At 42.8% G+C, this 21,035-nt stretch overlaps 1 protein-coding gene across 1 annotated transcript; it reads right to left on the bottom strand.

Moving 5' to 3' along the window:
* Positions 1–5,467: 5,467 nt before the first annotated feature.
* Positions 5,468–20,730, bottom strand: LOC106612625 (zinc finger FYVE domain-containing protein 1). Its single transcript, XM_014213965.2, has 11 exons — positions 20,489–20,730; positions 12,375–12,879; positions 11,787–12,007; positions 11,441–11,547; positions 10,745–10,853; positions 10,440–10,537; positions 10,129–10,246; positions 9,611–9,781; positions 9,085–9,274; positions 8,500–8,598; positions 5,468–8,231 (listed from the first exon to the last, which is right to left on the bottom strand). Exons 1-11 carry the CDS (start codon positions 20,603–20,605, stop codon positions 7,999–8,001), a joined length of 1,968 nt encoding a protein of 655 aa, XP_014069440.1. The 5' UTR covers positions 20,606–20,730; the 3' UTR covers positions 5,468–7,998.
* Positions 20,731–21,035: the final 305 nt, after the last annotated feature.

The raw sequence follows: 21,035 nt of genomic DNA, 5'->3' as shown, positions 1-21,035 counted from the left end.
TAAATTCACACAGGACACCGGATAAGACAGGAGAAATACTCCAGATATAACAGACTGACCCTAACCCCCTGACACAAACTACTGCAGCATAAATACTGGAGGCTGAGACAGGAGGGGTCGGGAGACACTGTGGCCCCATCCGACGATACCCCCGGACAGGGCCAAACAGGCAGGATATAACCCCACCCACTTTGCCAAAGCACAGCCCCCACACCACTATAGGGATATCTTCAACCACCAACTTACCATCCTGAGACAAGAACGAGTATAGCCCACAAAAATCTCCGCCACGGCACGTGGGGGGGCAACCCAGACAGAAGGATCACGTCATTGACTCAGCCCACTCAAGTGACGCACCCCTCCTAGGGATGGCATGGAAGAGCACCAGTAAGCCAGTGACTCAGCCCCTGTAATAGGGATGAGTCTGAAGAGATGAGTCTTCAATAAAGAGTTAAAGGTTGAGACCGAGTCTGCGTCTCTCTCTCACATGGGTAGGCAGACCATTCCATAAAAATGGAGCTCTATAGGAGAAAGCCCTGCCTCCAGCTGTTTGCTTAGAAATTCTAGGGACAGTTAGAGGCCTGCGTCTTGTGACCGTAGCGTACGTATGTACGGCAGGACCGAATCGGAAAGATAGGTAGGAGCAAGCCCATGTAATGCTTTGTAGGTTAGCAGTAAAACCTTGAAATCAGCCCTTGCCTTAACAGGAAGCCAGTGTAGAGAGGCTAGCACTGGACTAATATGATACATTTTTGGGGTTCTAGTCAAGATTCTAGCAGCCGTGTTTAGCACTAACTTTATTAGTGCTTTATCCGGGTAGCCGGAAAGTAGAGCATTGCAGTAGTCTAACCTAGAAGTGACAAAAGCATGGATTAATTTTTCTGCATCATTTTTGGATAGAAAGTTTCTGATCTTTGCAATGTTACGTAGATGGGGGAAAAAAATGTCCTTGAAACAGTCTTGATATGTTCGTCAAAAGAGAGATCAGGGTCCAGAGTAACGCCGAGGTCCTTCACAGTTTTATTTGAGACGACTGTACAACAATCAAGATTAATTGTCAGATTCAACAGAAGATCTCTTTGTTTCTTGGGACCTAGAACAAGCATCTCTGTTTTGTCCGAGTTTAAAAGTAGAACATTTTGCAGCCATCCATTTCCTTATGTCTGAAACACAGGCTTCCAGCGAGGGCAATTTTGGGGCTTCGCCATGTTTCATCGAAATGTACAGCTGTGTGTTATCCACATAGCAGTGAAAGTTAACATTATGTTTCCGAATGACATCACCAAGAGGTTAAATATATAGTGAAAACGATAGTGGTCTTAAAACGGAACCTTGAGGAACACCAAAATGTACATTTAATTTGTCAGAGGACAAACCATCCACAGAGACAAACTGATATCTTTCCGACAGATAAGATCTAAACCAGGCCAGAACTTGTCCGTGTAGACCAATTTGGGTTTACAGTCTCTCCAAAAGAATGTGGTGATCGATGGTATCAAAAGCAGCACTAAGGTCTAGGAGCACGAGGACAGATGCAGAGCCTCGGTCTGACGCCATTGAAAGGTAATTTACCACCTTCACAAGTGCAGTCTCAGTGCTATGATGGGGTCTAAAACCAGACTGAAGCACTTCGTATATATTGTTTGTCTTCAGGAAGACAAAGCTGCGCAACAGCTTTTTCTAAAATGTTTCAGAGGAATGGGAGATTCGATATAGGCCAATAGTTTTTTTATATTTTCTGGGACAAGGTTTGGCTTTTTCAAGAGAGGCTTTATTACTGCCACTTTTAGTGAGTTTGGTACACATCTGGTGGATAGAGAGCCGTTTCCTATGTTCAACATAGGAGGGCTAAGCACAGGAAGCAGCCCTTTCAGTAGTTTAGTTGGAATTGGGTCCAGTATGCAGCTTGAAGGTTTAGAAGCCATGATTATTTTCATCATTATGTCAAGATAAATAGTACTAAAACACTTGAGTGTCTCCCTTGATCCTAGGTCCTGGCAGAGTTGTGCAGACTCAGGACAACTGAGCTTTGGAGGAATACGCCGATTTAAAGAGGAGTCCGTAACTTGCTTTCTAATGATCATGATCTTTTCCTCAAAGAAGTTCATGAATTTATCACTGCTGAAGTGAAAGCCATCCTCTATTGGGGAATGCTGCTTTTTAGTTAGCTTTGTGACAGTATCAAAAATAAATTTTGGATTGTTCTTATTTTCCTCAATTAAGTTGGAAAAATAGGATGATCGAGCAGCAGTGAGGGCTCTTCGATACTGCACGGTACTGTCTTCCAAGCTAGTCGGAAGACTTCCAGTTTGGTGTGGCACCATTTCCGTTCCAATTTTCTGGAAGCTTGCTTCAGAGCTCGGGTATTTTCTGTATATCAGGGAGCTAGTTTCTTATGACAAATTATTTTTGTTTTTAGGGGTGCGACTGCATCTAGGGTATTGCGCAAGGCTAAATTCAGTTCCTCAGTTAGGTGGTTAACTGATTTTTGTACTCTGACGTCCTTGGGTAGGCGGAGGGAGTCTGGAAGGGCATCTAGGAATCTTTGGGTTGTCTGAAAATTTATAGCACGACTTTTGATGATCCTTGGTTGGGGGTCTGATCAGATTATTTGTTGAGATTGCAAACATAATAAAATGGTGGTCCGATAATCCAGGATTATGAGGAAAAACATTAAGATGCACAACATTTATTCCATGGGACAAAACTAGGTCCAGAGTATGACCGTGGCAGTGAGTAGGTCCGGAGACATGTTGGACAAAACCCACTGAGTCGATGATGGCTCCGAAAGCCTTTTGGAGTGGGTCTGTGGACTTTTCCATGTGAATATTAAAGTCACCAAAAATGTGAATATTATCTGCCATGACTACAAGGTCCGATAGAAATTCTGGGAACTCTGTGAGGAACGCTGTACTTGGCCCAGGAGGCTTGGAATAAGAGGTATAAAAAGTGACTGAGTAGGCTGCATAGATTTCATGATCAGAAGCTCAAAAGACAAAAATGTATTTTTTTTGTGTAAATTGAAATTTGCTATCATAAATGTTAGCAACACCTCCACCTTTGCGGGATGCGGGGGGATATGGTCACTAGTGTAACCAGGAGGTGAGGCCTCATTTAACACAGAAAATTCATCAGGCTTAAGCCATGTTTCAGTCAGGCCAATCACATAAAGATTATGATCAGTGATTAGCTCATTGACTATAACTGCCTTGGAAGTGAGGGATCTAACATTAAGTAGCCCTATTTTGAGATGTGAGGTATCACAATCTCTTTCAATAATGGCAGGAATGAAGGTCTTTTTCCAGTGAGATTGTTAAGGCGAACACCGCCATGTTTAGTTTTGCCCAACCTAGGTCGAGGCACAGACACGGTCGCAATGGGGATAGCTGAGCTGACTACACTCACTGTGCTAGTGGCAGACTCCACTAAGCTGACAGGCTGATTAACAGCCTGCTGCCTGGCCTGCACCCTATCTCATTGTGGAGCTAGGGGAGTTAGAGCCCCGTCTATGTTCGTAGATAAGATGAGAGCACCCCTCCAGCTAGGATGGAGTCCGTCACTCCTCAACAGGCCAGGCTTGGTCCTGTTTGTGGGTGAGTCCCAGAAAGAGGGCCAATTATCTACAAATTCTATATTTTGTGAGGGGCAGAAAACAGTTTTAAACCAGCGATTGAGTTGTGAGACTCATCACTCCCGCTAACTGGGAGGGGGCCAGAGACAATTACTCGATGCGGACATCTTTCTAGCTGATTTACACGCTGAAGCTATGTTGTGCTTGGTGACCTCTTAATGTTTCATCCTAACATCGTTGGTGCCGACGTGGATAACAATATCCCTATACTCTCTACACTCGCCAGTTTTAGCTTTAGCCAGCACCATCTTCAGATTAGCCATAACGTCGGTAGCCCTGCCCCCTGGTAAACAGTGTATGATCGCTAGATGATTCGTTTTAAGTCTAATACTGTGGGTAATGGAGTCGCCATTGACTAGGGTTTTCAATTTGTCAGAGCTAAATGGTGCGAGGCTTCAGCGTCTCAGACCCCGTAAGGGGAGGAGAGAGACCAGAGAAGACTCGGCCTCTGACTCGCTGCTTAATGGGGAGAACCGGTTGAAAGTTTGTCGGCTGAACGAGCGACACCGGTTGAGCATTTTTTCAGCATTTCCCTCCAGAAGCCATGAGAAATTTGTTCGGCTGCGGGGACTGTGCGAGTGGATTTATAACACTATCTGTACTTACTGGTGGCACAGACGCTGTTTCATCCTTTCCTACATTGAAATTGCCTAACGATTGCGTCTGAAGCTGGGCTTGCAGCAGCTTCAGACGCAATCGTTAGGCAAGGGTAAGCTATCCTCGCTGTAAGGCGATCGTTCTCCTGTATATTATGAGTACAGCGACTGCAATTAGAAGGCATCATGTTACTACTTAGTTTCGGCTGGTGGAGGTCCTGACGAACCACGTCCAGATAAAGCGCCCAGAGTGAAAAAGTTCAATGAAAAAAAAAGTTGAGCGAGGGAAAAATGAAAAATAAACGCTAATTAAAAAGTAAAACCCGTAAAGTTGTCAGGTAGCAAAGTAAGGTTAGCAACAAAACGCACAGTAGCACATAAACAAGTCTACAAGTTGTGACTGGAAATGACGTGAAAGTTATCTTCGGTCTCTTTGTTGCCTCTGATTAATGCCCTCCATGCCTGGTCCGTGAGTATTGGTGGGCGGCCCTCTCTTGGCAGGTTTGTTGTGGTTGTTTACATTTTTTAATAATGGATTTAAATGGTGCTCCGTGGGATGCTCAAAGTTTCTGATATTTTTTTATAACCCAACCCTGATCTGTACTTCCTCCACAACTTTGTCCCTGACCTGTTTGGAGAGCTCCTTGGTCTTCATAGTGCCGCTTGCTTGGTGGTGTCCCTTGCTCAATGGTGTTGCAGACTCTGAGGCCGCGCCGACAAGACAATGGACTTGATCGGACAGCTCAGAGCCTCTGCTCTTTTCTGTCCATAGAAACAAAATTGATTGGTGGAAGAGGCAGGGCAGGCCAAGAGCAAGGAAGGAAGGTGTGGTCAAGCAAGGCATCCCCTTAGGCAGACTCTGGGGCCTTTCAGAACAGGTGTATATATACACTGAGATCATGTGACAGATCATGTGCACACAGGTGGACTTCAACTAATTATGGGACTTCTGAAGGTAAATGGTTGCACCAGATCTTATTTAGGGGATTCTTAGCAAAAGATGTGAATACATATGCACGTACCACTTTAAAAATAATAATAATTTGAAACAAGTTATTTTTTTAATTTCACTTCAACAATTTGGACTATTTTGTGTCAGTCCATTACATCAAATCCAAATAAAAATCAATTTAAATTACAGGTTGTAATGCAACAAAATAGGAAAAACGCCAAGGGGTGTGAATACTTTAGCAAGGCACTGTAAGTTATTGTGAGAAAACTGGTCACACACTGGTTGAACTGTATTTCAACATCCCTCTTTATTTAGGTTGATGGGATGACATTGACACAATGACGTTAATTCAAAAATACCATTTTAGTATCAACATTTAAACAAGTTCAAATAAAACGTCTAATCAAATATGAAATTCAATTTAATTTCAACCACACCAAGATACTGTATATGGAATATAAGATGTGGAATTCTCAACGCACTTTAAACATAAACATAGTTCTGATGATTATGTTGAAATTCGATTGATGTAACAACCTGTTAGTTAGGTTAAGTCATTGTATTTAAGTTTTACCCTAATTTCAATGTTTACAATGCTGGTTGAAATGAGATGAACAGTACTGGTTGATGACTTTTTGGAAATCCAAATGTTTTTTCCCCACATACATTCCACATCACAATAGGTTGACAAATGAAGTTGATTCAGCCAGTGTGTGCCCAGTGGGATGGCTTCAGTTATTTAAAATTCAGACAAGTCTGATTTAAAACATTTTTTAAAAATCAAGATTGTCATATACCCAGAATCTCATAGTATATACACATTGAATAAAACAACAATTGGTTATGACTATACAGAAGGCCAGTATTATAGGATCCAGTACTTTGTAAAGAGAATAAAATCTGATGGAGAAATGAAATTGCCTTTTTAATTCGGCAAACATGTCAGTCACATCAATGGATACTGGATAGACGATATTACTGCAAATGCAAATAATCTGTGCTTTACATAAGCAAGCAATTCAATTTGAGATTTCTTCCAAAAATAACACTAGCTAATAATTCTAATAATTAAACTGGTTGTTTGGATCCTGGATGCCTGATAACAGTTCCATCATGACATGTTCATGTTGCTGTCCGAACCATCTCATCTTTATCTCAACTCGCACATTATTTCCCCTTGCTTCCAGACTAGCATATATTTTGGTATAGCGGGGTTAATATAAACCTCGCTGTCTGCCTGTCCAACCTTGGAAACTATGTTTAACTCTTCAATTTCTGTGACCAGACGAGACAACCTTTTCTGAGCTAGGCGAAATCACGCATCAAAGCCATTATCATGAACAAATCCAAGTAAATGCCAATAGAAAACAGCTCAAACGGAAATGTAGCTAGTGTACGGTCATTCCAGGTTCAATGTTTGACTTGACTGAGCTGAAGTTGGCTAGCTAGTGACACAAAAGTTATCTTGCTTGCATAGCAACCATTTTGTTTAGTAGAACTGACCATCCTGTTGCATAGCAACTATGCAAAAATCTTTAAAAACTAGGTCGCATCTGTAGCAACATGACCAAAATAACCAGATTTTTGTCCGCACTATATCTCCTGGTAGAATGACATTTTATGAATTTACTTATCAAAATAAAGTTCACGAAAATATGTAACTCATTGTTATTATAATATGTTGGTAACAGATTTCTAAAAACAATAAGGCATGCAAGGCAGTGCTGCATCATGAATACAGTCACAGGCAAATGGGTCGACTCCACTCTAGCGTCGGGCCGAACAACGCCATTTACCTTTGACTGTATTCATGCTATAGCCCTGCCTCTTGTGCCTTTTCACTAACTAAACCCTCAGTATTCATTAAAAATAATGTGCTTGTTTCAAAACATCAATGGATCCCAAAAGTGCCCACCTGTTAAGATACTATACCCCTTTCACACTAGTGAGCCGAGCCCAGCAGTACTGCACTGGTTAATAATCCACCCTAGTTGCTGGAACCATGCTGGAAAGGACAATGTTAAAGGAAAGTACATGAGCCAGCACAGTATGGATGGGGTCAGCAAGACAGTGTGAAAAACGGTACTAATGTCAACTGGAATGTCTGCATGTGACATCTTTATTCATTTTCCTGTCTTGGGCATCAACTCAAAACCATGGCACACTGCCCGAGATCGCATTCAGGGAGGAAGAGCATGTTGTGATGTCACTTCATGTGTCTCCTCTGTCAGGTTACCATGGTTACATGGCTGTTACTCCTTGGTGTGGTCTGAGGAAAAGGCTTGGCTGGCCACTACAGCCCACAACTGAATTAAAATATAATCTAACCTAACTCATCAATGTTCAGCCATTCCTAACAGGTAAGAATGATATTAAGATTCTTCCCGGTCGCAAGTAAAGGAGAGATCTGTGTGCAAACAGAAAAGTTGACGGGCTAATGTCTTTCAGTGCAAACAGTGGGTTGTTTGGAGGGGGGTTTTCTCAGTCTGGTAAGATTGCACATCTTCTACACTCAGTAATTTACAACTGTCTCAGCTTTCCAGTTGTCAGAAGTCCAGTTCTTGTCCCGCTAGTTTAGTTCTTGGTTTTTAGGCAGTCGATATCAGATGAGGCAGTCCCATGTTTAGAGTGCTACCTCAGCACATCACTCGAGTGCCTTCCCCATAGGGCAGGGGTCACCTGGATTGGGTATTTTTCTCTTAAAGGTCAGTGGCTCATAGCGCACAGAGAGACAAAGATAAGCAAAATGTGGTGTGCCGTGGCATCTCACTAGATTTCAGATGCCTCGTAGCACAGTATCCCTGGTGTCTGCCCTGACATCACAGGCTGCCCTTGTGGCTGGCGCAGTGGTCACAGACGCGGACAGGGTGGTCCCAGCCACGGGAGGGCACGGGGCAGCTCTTTGAGGAGCAACCGCTGCAGACACCCTGGCCACACGCCCGGCAGTGGTGCTTGGACATACTGGGGGTGAAGGCTTTGCTGCACCTGTGGCACTGCACGATCTGCTGGTCGGGGATCCAGTAGTCAGGCCGGGCCACTCCCTTCACAAAGCCTGGAACATGGAGGAGAGCGAGATAAATAAATAGCTGTAAAAACAGTAGTTGCCATTGACAGTCAGAGCAGAGGATAAAGACTGTAATCTTTGTGAATATAATATTCAATGTTGTATCTTGTGGATTTCTGTCTGCATATGCTGTAAAATGTCTATAGTTCCTGGTGAAGTTTTTTTCCCCAAGTGTTTTTGTGAATACACAGAGACATTTATACTAGCTAGCTTTATTTGTAATGCGTTTCTCAAACACGACGCTAGCCGTACTCACACAGAGGGTAGTCCACTGCAGTGGTGATCATGTCTAGAGTAGACTGGGCCACCTCTGTCACCCTGCGGGCCATCAGCCCACGCGGCTCCACCACAGACACTACAGGACACAGAGAGGGACCAACAGAGCCATCAGGATCACTGGAAAACATGTTCTTTTAACCTCTATTTAACTAGGAAGTCCCTTGAGAGTCGTCGTCTTTCGAGGGAGACATGAATGAACACTTACTATTCACATCAAACACCTTGGTTGTCTCCCAAACTGAACCCTATTCTCTTTGTTAGTGTACTACTTTTGGCCAGAGCCCAATGGGTCCAAATAAGTAAAGTAAGAAGGTAAGTCTTCGGCAAGTAAGCGTTGTCCGAGCCAGAATGGCCCACCTCGGTCAATAGTTCAGTATAAAAGGAACTGGGTACCATTTAGGACACATCCCTCATTCATTGTCCCATTCATTCATTACAAAATAATAATAACACATTTGACTAAAAACTGATCCTGAATCAGACTAAGTAGGAGGTAACATCAGGTTTTACATTAACATCCATGGCCCAACACTGATCCTAAAACATTAGCTGGTATCCTGACCCTGGTTGGTGGTTTCGGTCCCTCCCTGGCGGTGGCAGGCGTCACAGACCCGGACGGGGGTGCTTCCCCAGCCCCTCTCGGGTACGGGCATCCTGCGGGTGGAGCAGGCCTGGCAGAAGCCCTCGCCACACCAACGACAGTGGTGCTTCCTCTCTGCCTCCTCAAAGGGCTTCTTACAGCAGTGACACGCCTGGGGGACAGGGACAGAGCACAATAATGATTAGAATGTCAAGAGCCAGTAGTCAAAACTATACACTCACAACCATACCGAACCACACAAACAACTCTGTTCAGTGCCACATTTGAGAATTAAAAACAGCCAATTGTTGGTTTTACTCACTATAATGATGATATATTGGGTTTAGAATTAATGCAACGTCATTTTGGTATTTGGGCACTGGGTCTATCACCTCAATAAAACGAGCTATTCTTAGGGCTCTGCTATCTGTTCAAAAAGCCTGTGAGTGTGTTGCTGGTCTAGATGCCGTGTTGCTGGTTCGATGATGCTGTGAGAGTGATGACTCACGGTGATGTCCGTGTTGGGTCTCCAATAGAGCGGGGCCACCTGGTCAGTGAGCCAGGAGGTGACAGCCTTGGTGGGGCCCGTGCTGTACTCCGACACAGACTGGATCACAAAGTTCATCCCATCCAGCACCCTCTGTGCCGCATTCTGGTGGTCCGTCAGGAAGGCCTCAGACTGGACATAGAGACAGAGAGAGCAACTGTCAGAAGGAGAGCCCATCTTTGAATGTATTTGATATCTACGTTGGCAGTGTGTATTGATGATGACCATGACACATTGAAGTCCAGTGTGCAGTGTTGACCTTGCCAGTGCAAGGTAACATCATCTTTATTAACCTTTGATAGCTGACATACTTTCAAAGTTAAATATATGCCAGACACTTTGCATATAAATTCCAACCTGTTCAGTCGCAAATGCCTCTAAATATTCTCACTGACACTTCAATTGAGCATGAGTGACTGTTTGTATGTAGTTCCTGCCAGTACAATGAAGGGTGTGTAGGACTAGGCGGCTCTGCTCACCTCCTCCCAGACGTGTTTGACCTCGGGCCGCACCACGCCGCTCTCTGGGTCCTGGTTGCCCAGCCAGTACTGCCGGCTGCGGTAGATGATGCCACAGCTGCCACACTCCAGGACATACCTGGCAGGACAGGTGCACCGTGGAGAGAGTGGAAGGAAATATATAGTGCATTGGCTTAGATGGCAGAGTGGATTCTATGTATCTGTGAATGAGTGGTACTTCATTAACTGGATGGTTGAAAGGGACATCTTTAATACCATCAAAAAGTCAATGTGTGTGTGTGCAAAGAGTCCAGATTACATCAACAACTCACCCAGACCAGGCATACTTTGCCAACCCAAACCAGGGGTTGTCTGTGGAGGCTGAGGTTTTAGGAATGACAATAACCTCCCTGCCCCCCTCATAGCACCTCTGCGTGGGTAGGACCAGATCAGGGAGAGAGCACACAACGTATGATTAATGCTAGCTTCATACCCTTGGTTCATGCATTTGCTAGTACTACAAATTGTTCAACACCATCTCCACAGGATTCAATCCTATATAGAATACTTTCTTGTCAGATCACATCAATAAGTCTATATTGTTTCAACCCATATGACCATATGTGAAATGTCTTACCTTGCAGATGAGGACCTTGTTGTTGTACTGGTGAGCGTACTGACACAGTCCGTCTGCCAGGTGAGGGACCCTGTCTCTTAGATGGTTCATCCCATTCTTACAGCGGATACTGAGGGGAAAGAAAACAAGGACAACTAATCCATCCATCACATACTTCACATCTCTGATCACCTGCCATGTTGGTGGATGGCCAAAAGGCATCGCTCCTTTTCTTCTAGCGGCATAAGATGTTAGACGTGCATCATAACACACTTATAACGGTGACAAACAAGGCTTCATACTCAAGCAGTGAGAGCCTGTTAAACCAATGCCTAATTCTGGATATGAACACCAATCAGTATGTTTAGGGAAAATGTGGTTTCTGATCTAGCTCAAATTTCCAAAGTTAAAGAAGTCGCTGTACATAATGAAACACCCATAGAGATGTATGATTTACATAGGACAGACATACTTTTATGCTTCCTTTGTGGCAACCCATCTGGGAGGGACACATATCCTAGCACTACCTGCTCACGTGCAGCAGGTGAATACACCATTCATCAGTGCACACTGTAGCAAAACATGGAAAATGGTTTGCAATGAAAACGAGAGCTTCAATTGGACAAATGCAAGTTAGTCCCTCCCCATTTAGTTTTGATTCATGTGATAGAGTTACTCAGAGCAGATACATGCAGCAGACACAGGGAAGTCACTTACTTGCAGCTGAGGCAGACTGAAGAGCAGGTGAAGTATTCGTCAGGGAAGAAGGAGTAGAGGGGGATTTTGTCGTCTAAGATCTCCCCACAGAACCTGTCACTCAGGGCCTGGAGAGGAGGGGAGAAGGAGAGAGAGGTGACGCCCAGGGGATGGAAGGGGAGGAGCCAAGCAGGGTCATGAGGTCAAAACAAACAAACAAACATTCATTCATTCATTGGTTGGTTTTGGAAAGGCCTATTTACCCAGACAAGCACATAATTCCCATGAACATTAGCTAGTACTGGCATTACCTGTCTATCAAACAAATGAATTATGCAACAATGCAAAGAGATAAACACACACATACCTGCAGAGCGCTGAAGACGATGGCAGGTTGACGGGGCGATCGGGTGGCAGTGTTCCTGACTTGGTGGCGTACAGCCTCCAGGAGCAGAGAGTAGTTGGTCGGTGGAGTGATGGTCTGTGTGCCCACGTACTGCACTGAGCTAAAGGCCTCTGTACCCAGGCCCAGGTCATGGAAGCGCCTCTGGAGCTGAGTGTCTGCATAGCCAGGGACATCTGTTCGCTCTGTGGGGACAAAGTAGAACAATGTCATGGGTTGAGTTCACACACCCAACTGACTGTTGAGTAAATAGTGTAGTATGTGTTACTTTAGTAGTTGTATCTGTGGGTGTGTCTCACCCAGTGTAATAGCTGGTTGTGATTCTGAATTGAAGTAATATGTTAGCGTGTTTTTGTTCAATTCAATAAAAAAAAGTAAATATTTATTCCCAAGGTGCAATTACTTTGGGCAAATGAGTCTGAAACAACATGACAGCATAATCTAACCATTCCACAATGTGTTGTCTGACACCACTCATGAGCAAATTGTTGTGTAACGCATTTATAGAAACATATGATTGCATGTTAGTGACTGGGCCTCTCCTGTACATACCATGTCCCAGTAGCTGGGTGTGGGTGGTCTCCTGGAATACGATGACCGCCGGCCCCAGAGAGGAGAGGGGAACGTCCATGCCACAGCGGCTGGAGAGGGCGCGCAGCTCGGGGGTGAAGTGCTTCAGGTAGGCCCCTGATGCGCTGCTTAGGAACTGGAACATGTCGTTGTGCAGCCTCTCGGCCCGTGTGCGGTACACCACCACGTCCGATACGGCCAGCACCTTCAGCAGCAGACGCATGCGCTGGTTCTGGTTGACCGCCGCCCCCAGCAGGCCCTCTGTGTCCAGAGCCACCAGGCCCAGCCCGGGGTCAAAGGCGGCCCACACGCCCACTGTGCAGGAGCTGGGGGACTTGGAGGTGTAGAATATGGTATCCCCGCCAAACAGGATGTGGTTGAGGGTGTGGGACTTGCCGTCGCCCGTGTTGCCAAAGATGGAGAGGACCTTGACGCCCTGCATGTCCCCGCAGCCCAGCCTCTCCAGGAACTGAGCCTCATCATGGACCTGGGTTAATGTTGGAGAGGATGGGAGATCAAGTTGTTATAGTTAGCTGTAGGACGTTATGTTGTCAAATACATGTCAAATTACTTTTCCTGTAGGAGCAATTTAGGCTTACTTATGTGGTTGTTGTGGATATAGTTTATCTATCTTTATTCCACTTAATGTGTACACTAGAGGGCACTATATCGATTTGGGTCATGGGTTACATGTATAGGCATACAGGTGACCAGGAAGTATAGAAGCAGATAGGTATGGCGAGAATACATGCAGATGTAATTACCATAGGCGCATATTGTAGTTCCAAATGTGTTAATGGTGAGCAGGGTAAGAACAACCACATAAACAGGACAAATGGCTCCTACATTAGCATTTGGCTTAACAATTATGTTATCAAAGGTAACTTTACACTGACAAGTAGTCACAGGGCTCAACCTTACCCTTATTCATGACTCAAATTGCATTTCATTACAATGAGCCATTGGACATCCCCTTTAGCCTTGTGAGGAAAAATGTCCCGATGCTCCGATGATACCCAAATCCTCTGTCTAAATGCAAATACGCCTTTGCAGTTTTTGAAACATTTGTAAGGGCCAATTTCAACGTTAAACGTTTCCTTGGTGTTAAACACAGTCTGTGAACAAACTTAAAATGTATAAGTTGATGGTTCGGTTTACGGGATGCCAAGGTCATATTTATCCATATTCTGTTCCAGTTAAATGGTTGTTCAGATTCAATTAGATCTGTGGACCATACTTTAATGGCTATCCCAGAATGAGCTTTCCAAAAGTTGTTTCTATATTTAGGAGATCAGTCCTTTTGGGAGCCCAGATAATTTATTTATAAATCCCATCATTGGATGGTTCGGCAGTTGGATTTCCCAAGGGATTCCATAGGAAAAAAGGAAATAGTAAATATTTAGTCCATGATATCAGTAAGGGTATGGGGATTCCACATTTGGACCATTGGGGGGGCAAAAGGCCACCTTCCAGTTAACAAGACATTATTGTAAAATATTGGAGTATGGGCATGCCATTTTGATTCCTAGTTACATTGCTTTTCAGTTTTGCGCCAAATAATAATAAGCCTTGAGGGTAGTTTTCATTATTTAAGGGATACTGTATATCAGTGAAGACCACTTCTTCCAGGGTAATACGAGACACCATATTTCTCTCTATACTCAGCCAGGGGGGCAGAAGAATTATGTCTAAACCAATTTAGGATGTGGCGGAAATACAATTCAAAGTTTGGGTCGGATAGTCCTCCTACGTCTTTCCCTTTTTGTAAATTGATTTATTTTATCCTGAGTCGTTTACATTGCCATATACACTAACTATCAAAAGTTTGGCGTCACTTAACCTTGTTTTTGAAAGAAAAGCAAATTTTTTGTCCATTAAAATAACATCAAATTGATCAGAAATACAGTGTAGACATTGTTAATGTTTTAAATGACCATTGTAGCTGGAAATGCCAGATTGTTTTATGGAATATCTACATAGACGTATAGAGGCCCATTATCAGCAACCATCACCCCGTGTTCCAATGGCACATTGTGTTAGCTAATCCAAGTTCATCATCTTAAAAAGGCTAATTGATCATTAGAAAACCTTTTGCAATTATGTTAGCACAGCTGAAAACTGTTGTCCTGATTAAAGAAGCAATAAAACTGGCCTTATTTAGACTAGTTGAGTATCTGGAGCATCAGCATTTGTGGGTTCGATTACAAGCTCAAAATGGCCAAAAACAAAGAACTTTCTTCTGAAACTGCCAAGAAATTGCCTAAGAAACTGAAGATGTCGTATAACGCTGTGTACTACTCCCTTCACAGAACAGCGCAAACTGGCTCTAACCAGAATAGAAAGAGGAGTGGGAGGCGCCGGTGAACAACTGAGCAAGAGGACAAGTACGTTAGTGTCTAGTTTGAGAAACAGACACCTCACAAGTCCTCAACTGGCAGCTTCATTAAATAGTACCTGCAAAACACCAGTCTCAATGTTAACAGTGAAGAGGCGACTCCGGGATGCTGGCCTTCTAGGCAGAGTTCCTCTGTCCAGTGTCTGTGTTATTTTGCCCATTTTAATCTTTTATTTTTATTGGCCAGTCTGAGATATGGCTTTTTCTATGCAATTCTGCCTAGAAGGCCAGCCTCCCGGAGTCGCCTCTTCACTGTTGACATTGAGACTGGTGTTTTGCGGGTACAATTTAATGAAGCTGCCAGTTGAGGACTTGTGAGGTGTCTGTTTCTCAAACTAGACACTAACGTCCTTGTCTTCACTGTCTTCACTGTTGACGTAAGCCAATTTTGGAGGGAAAAAAATGGTTTCCCCTCTGTGTTATTCTCTTTGATATTTGTCTTAGACATTTGTATTAAGAATATTGGAAGCAGTAATAATTTGTCATACAGAGAATAGTTTGTCTGGATTTCATGAATCAGAAATGCCCTAAACTAAACTGTTGTTCTGGTCTGTCCTCTCTCGAGGTTATGGCGAAGGTGACCACAGATGGTATCTAGATGCATGGAAGGGATACTGGAGCTGACCCCCACGACATTGGGGGACCTAAAAGCATAGGCGGGAGTCCCCTCGATGTCCAGGGGATCACAAATTGATCACAGAATGTAGGATTTTGTAGTAATGAAACATTGAAAAAGCCATCAGCTCTTTTACGAGAAACTGAAATTTGAAGTTGGCAGTAGTAAGTGTAGTGGTCAGACTAGCTCTTATGTCAAATTCCTATTTTTTTTAAGAAACTAGGGTTGTAGATAGTAGTATGAAATATATTTGTGAGAATGATTTACACCTGTTTGACTAGAAAGTGTGCTCTTTTGCCTTAGGAATATGTGCTCATCAGGAATCAATGAGGTTGTAATCAGAGACTATATGCTGGAGAGCCTTGGTTGATTGTAGTTATTCATATTAGATTTGTCCCACATGTCATTCATGTCTGTCCCAATAACCAGATGGAAGGAATTCAGCTAATTCTAACAATATGCTGTTCAGAGAATGAGAATTAAAAAAACGTAGGATCATATGAATTTGGAGCGTACACATTAATGAAAGGGCATTTTCTTTCCATTATGGATACATTTAAGGAAAGTGATTCTGCCTTCTTGGTCTTCCCCCTTACACAAGATGGTAATTTTTAGTTTCTTATGTATCATTATGATTACACCTTTAGTTTTGTTTGGGGTTGATGAAAAAGCAGACAGTTTGTACAAATGGTTCTTTATTCTATGAGCCCTTTTGGAGCAGGTGTGTTTCTTGGAGCATTGCTATATCTACATGGTTTCTTGCTAGGGTATCAAGACACCCGGAAAGTTTAATAGGACAGCTTAGGAATTTCAAATTCACCCCTTCCTGGACTCTACAAGGTGTGTCAAGTTGGCTGGATGTCCTTCGGGTGGTGGACCATTCTTGATACACATGGGAAACCGTTGAGCGCGAAAAACCCAGCAGCGTTGCATTCCTTGACACACTCAAACCGGTGCGCCTGGCACCTACTTCCATACCCCGTTCAAAGGCACTTAAATATTGTGTCTTGCCAATTCACAGTCTGAACGGCACACCGTGTCTCAATTGTCTCAAGGCTTAAAAATCCTTCTTTAATTAGTGGATTTAATAAGTGACATCAATAAGGGATCATAGCTTTCAACTGGATTAATCTGGTCAGTCGATGTCATGGGAAAAGTAAGTGTTCCTAATATTTTGAACACTCAGTGTATGTGCTTTTTAAATCATGCTCATCTAGTGTGGAGGTTGATGGGAGAACAATAAGAAAACCAGCTGATATTGCCAATCATTTTGCAGATTTTCTTTTACAAAGAAAATTAATTTACTGAGCGATAATGTAAACACTCATTCTTCCAAACAAGCTATTGTCCAATGGATTGATGATCATATTATGACCAAAAAAACCTGCTCTTTTAGCCTACAAATGGTGTCAGTAGAGGAGGTGTTAAACCTATTGAAGCCATTAACCAATGGAAAATCTACAGGTTATGATTTTATGGAGAGAAAAAAAAGCGCTATGCTGCTCCACAGATTGCAGCTCCACTGAAATACATATTTAATTGGTCACTGGAAAATGCATGGAAGCATGCTAAACTGTGTCCAATCCCGAAAGAAAGCAAAGAACCCACTACTCCTGCTAATAGTCGACCAATTAGTCTACTCCTTTCACTCAGTAATATATTGGAGGGTATTGTGAGTAGACATATGTACATGAAAAATAATGATCTGATTACAGCCAATCAGCATGCTTATCGCAAAAACCATTCCACTACCACTGCATTTGTTGACATGACTGACAAGTGGCTCCTTGCTATGGATAATGGCAGGTTTGTGGGTGTACTATTTTTAGATTTCAATGCAGCATTTGATTTAGTGGATCATTAAATAATTTTGACAAAATTATTTCATTATGGGTTTAAGGCAGCAGCATTGAGTTGAGTACAGTCATATCTGACAGGATACAGTCCACCTATATCAATGGGTTGTTTTCTTCCCCTCATGCTTTAAACTGTGGAATACCGCAGGGCAGCTGCCTTGGGCCACTTCTTTACTTAATATATACCAAAGACCTTCCTTATGCCTTATCTGAAACTCAAGCTACTATATTTGCAGATACTACAATTTATACTGCATGACAAATCAGTACAGCAAGCTCTACCAGTAGTTCAGGGAAATATCAGGGAGTGGGTTTGCCGGAACAAACTTGTTTTGAACACCAAGAAAACCAAGGTTATGTTGGTCTGTTCCACCAGGAAAAGGCCAACACAGTATGGGATACAATTACGTATGGGGGAGTACAAATTGAGGAAGTGGCAGAAACCAAACTACTAGGGGTGCAGCTAAACAACTGCTTATTATCATGGTCGTTTCAAATAACTCATCTATGTAATAAAACAAATTAAAACTGCACACGTGATCGGAACCATAGCTAAATAATTACCGGGAAAGATTCAAGCATTAATTGGGAGTCAAGTGAACTACTGTCCTGTGGTCAAACAACCCAAGCATTAATTGGGAGTCTGGTGAACTACTGTTCTGTGGTCTGGGTAAATGCATCAGCAAGTTAAATGAGGAGGCTGCAGATTGCTCAGAACAAAGCAGCAAGGATTGTTTTAAGGTGGAGATATGGTTATTCTGTTGTAGTCATGATCAATTCTCTTGGTTGGTCATAAATCAACAAGATAATTGAAAAAAACATGCTTATTTTATTTCACAATGTACACCACTTAAAACGGCCAAACTATTCACACCAGTATTCAGTTGGTAAGAGGCAGACATTCAGTAAATACTAGGAATAGATTGTCCACCATCTGTGTTATCCAGACAGAAAAGAGAAATTGGCAAAATAACATTTTGATTTAGAGCAATAAAGAAATGGAATAATTTATCTGAGCAAACCAGAAACCTTTCAATATATAAATTCAAACAATACTTTAGAACCATTTAAATATAATACATTGGAAGGTATGGTAGATGAAGGAATCAATTTATCTTTTCAGACTGTTAGAGTATTTATCTGGTTAATATGTCAGTGTATTATGTCTGTTTGTAACAGTGTGTTATGTGAAAATGTGATCGTATTATAAATTGTATTTCAATGTTTAAGGACTCTTGGAAGATTAGTCCAAATGAAGACTAAAAGAGATCCTAATAAAATCAAATCAATCTATACTATGTACAAAAAACATGAAGATGTATTTGTAAAAACACCGCCTCCAAACGAGACTACACTTCCTCCCCTCCAATTTCCGCTTCAAACAACCCCAATGGAGCATAACTGGGAAGGAAGTTTAGGACCTCGGATGGGGGCTGATGGCTGTGCGTTTCATAATGCAACTTTGCTAAACTGCATACAGTAGGTGTATCTTTTGTAATCAAAAGATTCTTTCTCCTACATGTGAAAGTTAAGTTCCATAGGTTTCCAAAATGGAATTGCACACTGGATTATTAATGTTTCTAAATGTTAAAACAAAGCGTTGGGATTGTAGTTCATTGATCCAGCTGTGGTCCTGATGTTCAATTGAGAACTCAAGGTCTGGGTAGCTAGCCATAGCCCCTTGGGCTCTCGATAGCTAGGCTCAACCCTACAAGGGAGTTAATTAGCTTCAGTCAAGACTTGTGTGGCTAGCTGCTTTCAGGAGCTCCCAATTGTATTGGGTGTTGCTCCCAATTGTATTGGGTGTTGCTCCCAATTGTATTGGGTGTTGCTCCCAATTGTATTGGGTGTTGCTCCCAATTGTATTGGGTGTTGCTCCCAATTGTATTGGGTGTTGCTCCCAATTGTATTGGGTTGCATAAAAACAGTACACGGGAAGCCAGAAGTTAAAAACGATTCCCTTTCAACTTACAGTGCCAATGGGCATGATGGTTGGTCATTATGATGGGGGAATTTGAGACAGATTATCTGAAGAATCGTATTATTAAACAGACTTTCCAAACGTGGGTCTATTGTAGACCCAATTTATTTTGACGAGGTAAGCAGAGAAAAAGTGAGTCTGCAACAGACCCACGTTTGGAAAGTCTGTTTAATAATATGATCATTTAAATATTTTGTCTCAAATACCCCCCAGTCATAATGACCAACCATCATGCCCACCGGTACAGTAAATCAATGTGTAATTGTACTTAACTTTTGGCTTCCCGCGGACTGTTTTTGTGCAACCTGTATGTAAATACACCCAGGTTGCTAAAAGCAGCTAGAGTGTGGTGATTGCACAGCCTGATTCATTGGGGACTTTCCTGAAAGGAAACTGAAACAAGGCCAGTCATGACAGACCATAGAGATAGATAGAGGTCTAATATTTATATCTGCGCCAATATAGCGTCTGTGACAGCATGGGCAGCGCCATTGAGGCTACAACCCATAGGAATCCCCACCCAGTTGACTACTTTAAAATGGGGAAGCCCTCAATGGCACTGCCAATGCCAAAACTGCCTTTTGGTCACTAGAGGCCTCTATAATTCTCTATGTGACAGACATCAAGGTATAATCCTCCTGCCCTTTTGAAAACAACTATCTTTAACGTTAAGTATGACTAGCTAGTCAAAGTTACATGGCTAAGTTCGATAATTCTTATCAAGTTAGCTGCGTGTCGACCATTTCGACAAAATTCCTACAAAATAATAGCCAGGGCTCCCGAGTGGCGCAGCGGTCTAAGGCACTGCATCTCAGTGCTAGAGGCGTCACTACAGACCCTGGTTCGATCCATAGCTGTATCACAACATAGTGCGGCGCACAAATGGCCCAGCGTCGTCTGTGTTAGGGGAGGTTTGGCCGGCATTGTAAAATAAGAATTTGTTCTTAACTGACTTGCCGAGTTAAATAAAGGTTAAATATTATTTTAACAATAAATACTGTTCATTGGCTACAAGGTTATGTTCGACGAGGCCCATGTCAACATAACGAGTAACGTTAACGATAGCTAACTAACACCGTAGTTGGCTGTTACTTGTGCCAGACGGGATGGCAACGTGACATATTTCATTTTGTTAACACAAACATGAAAGCTGGCTAATGTTACCCTTTGGCCAACCAGTGTGGACTTTGTTTTCATTCTTCCTAGCCAGTTAACGTTAGTTGCGTGCTAGCAAACCGACGTCGTTACCTGCAGATTTTCTTGTTCATCAACCAAAAGAAAACTACGACCATTTTCCGGGTGATCTTCTGTTTTTATGTGACAAAGCGATACCTCCTCCATTTCTTTCATCAGTACTTCGGACATTGTTATTAAACCATCCCTGGTAATAGAAACTTCCCCCACTCCCGAAAACAACAATACAACACATGGATTGGTGAGGTAGGAGCCATCAGCAATGGAGCACGCAAAAGACAACGTAGTTACGTGAGAAGTGTTCTGTCGTATACTCAGCAGCAGCACCATCTTGTGGTGAATATGCACAGTGGCACGAACTCAATGAACACTGCATAATTAGTGAAAACCACTGAACGAAAGGGTAGAGAGCACACAATTAGATGCTGGACCGCCTAGAGTCCAATTAGCATAATAAAAAATAACACATCTAGAGATATGTTTTTTGCATGGCCTGAGGTTCAATTTACTGCATCCGCCGATGTCAGCCTTCCGCATCTGCGGTGAAAGGTGAAATAGCTTTGTCAGACCATGAGACTTCTGGAAAATCGGTCTTCTCACG

This window comes from Salmo salar, chromosome ssa09, assembly GCF_905237065.1.
Source record: "Salmo salar chromosome ssa09, Ssal_v3.1, whole genome shotgun sequence".
Lineage (NCBI taxonomy): Eukaryota > Metazoa > Chordata > Actinopteri > Salmoniformes > Salmonidae > Salmo > Salmo salar.
Note: the sequence above shows the minus strand (reverse complement) of the source record. Positions and strands in the feature narration are given on the sequence as shown.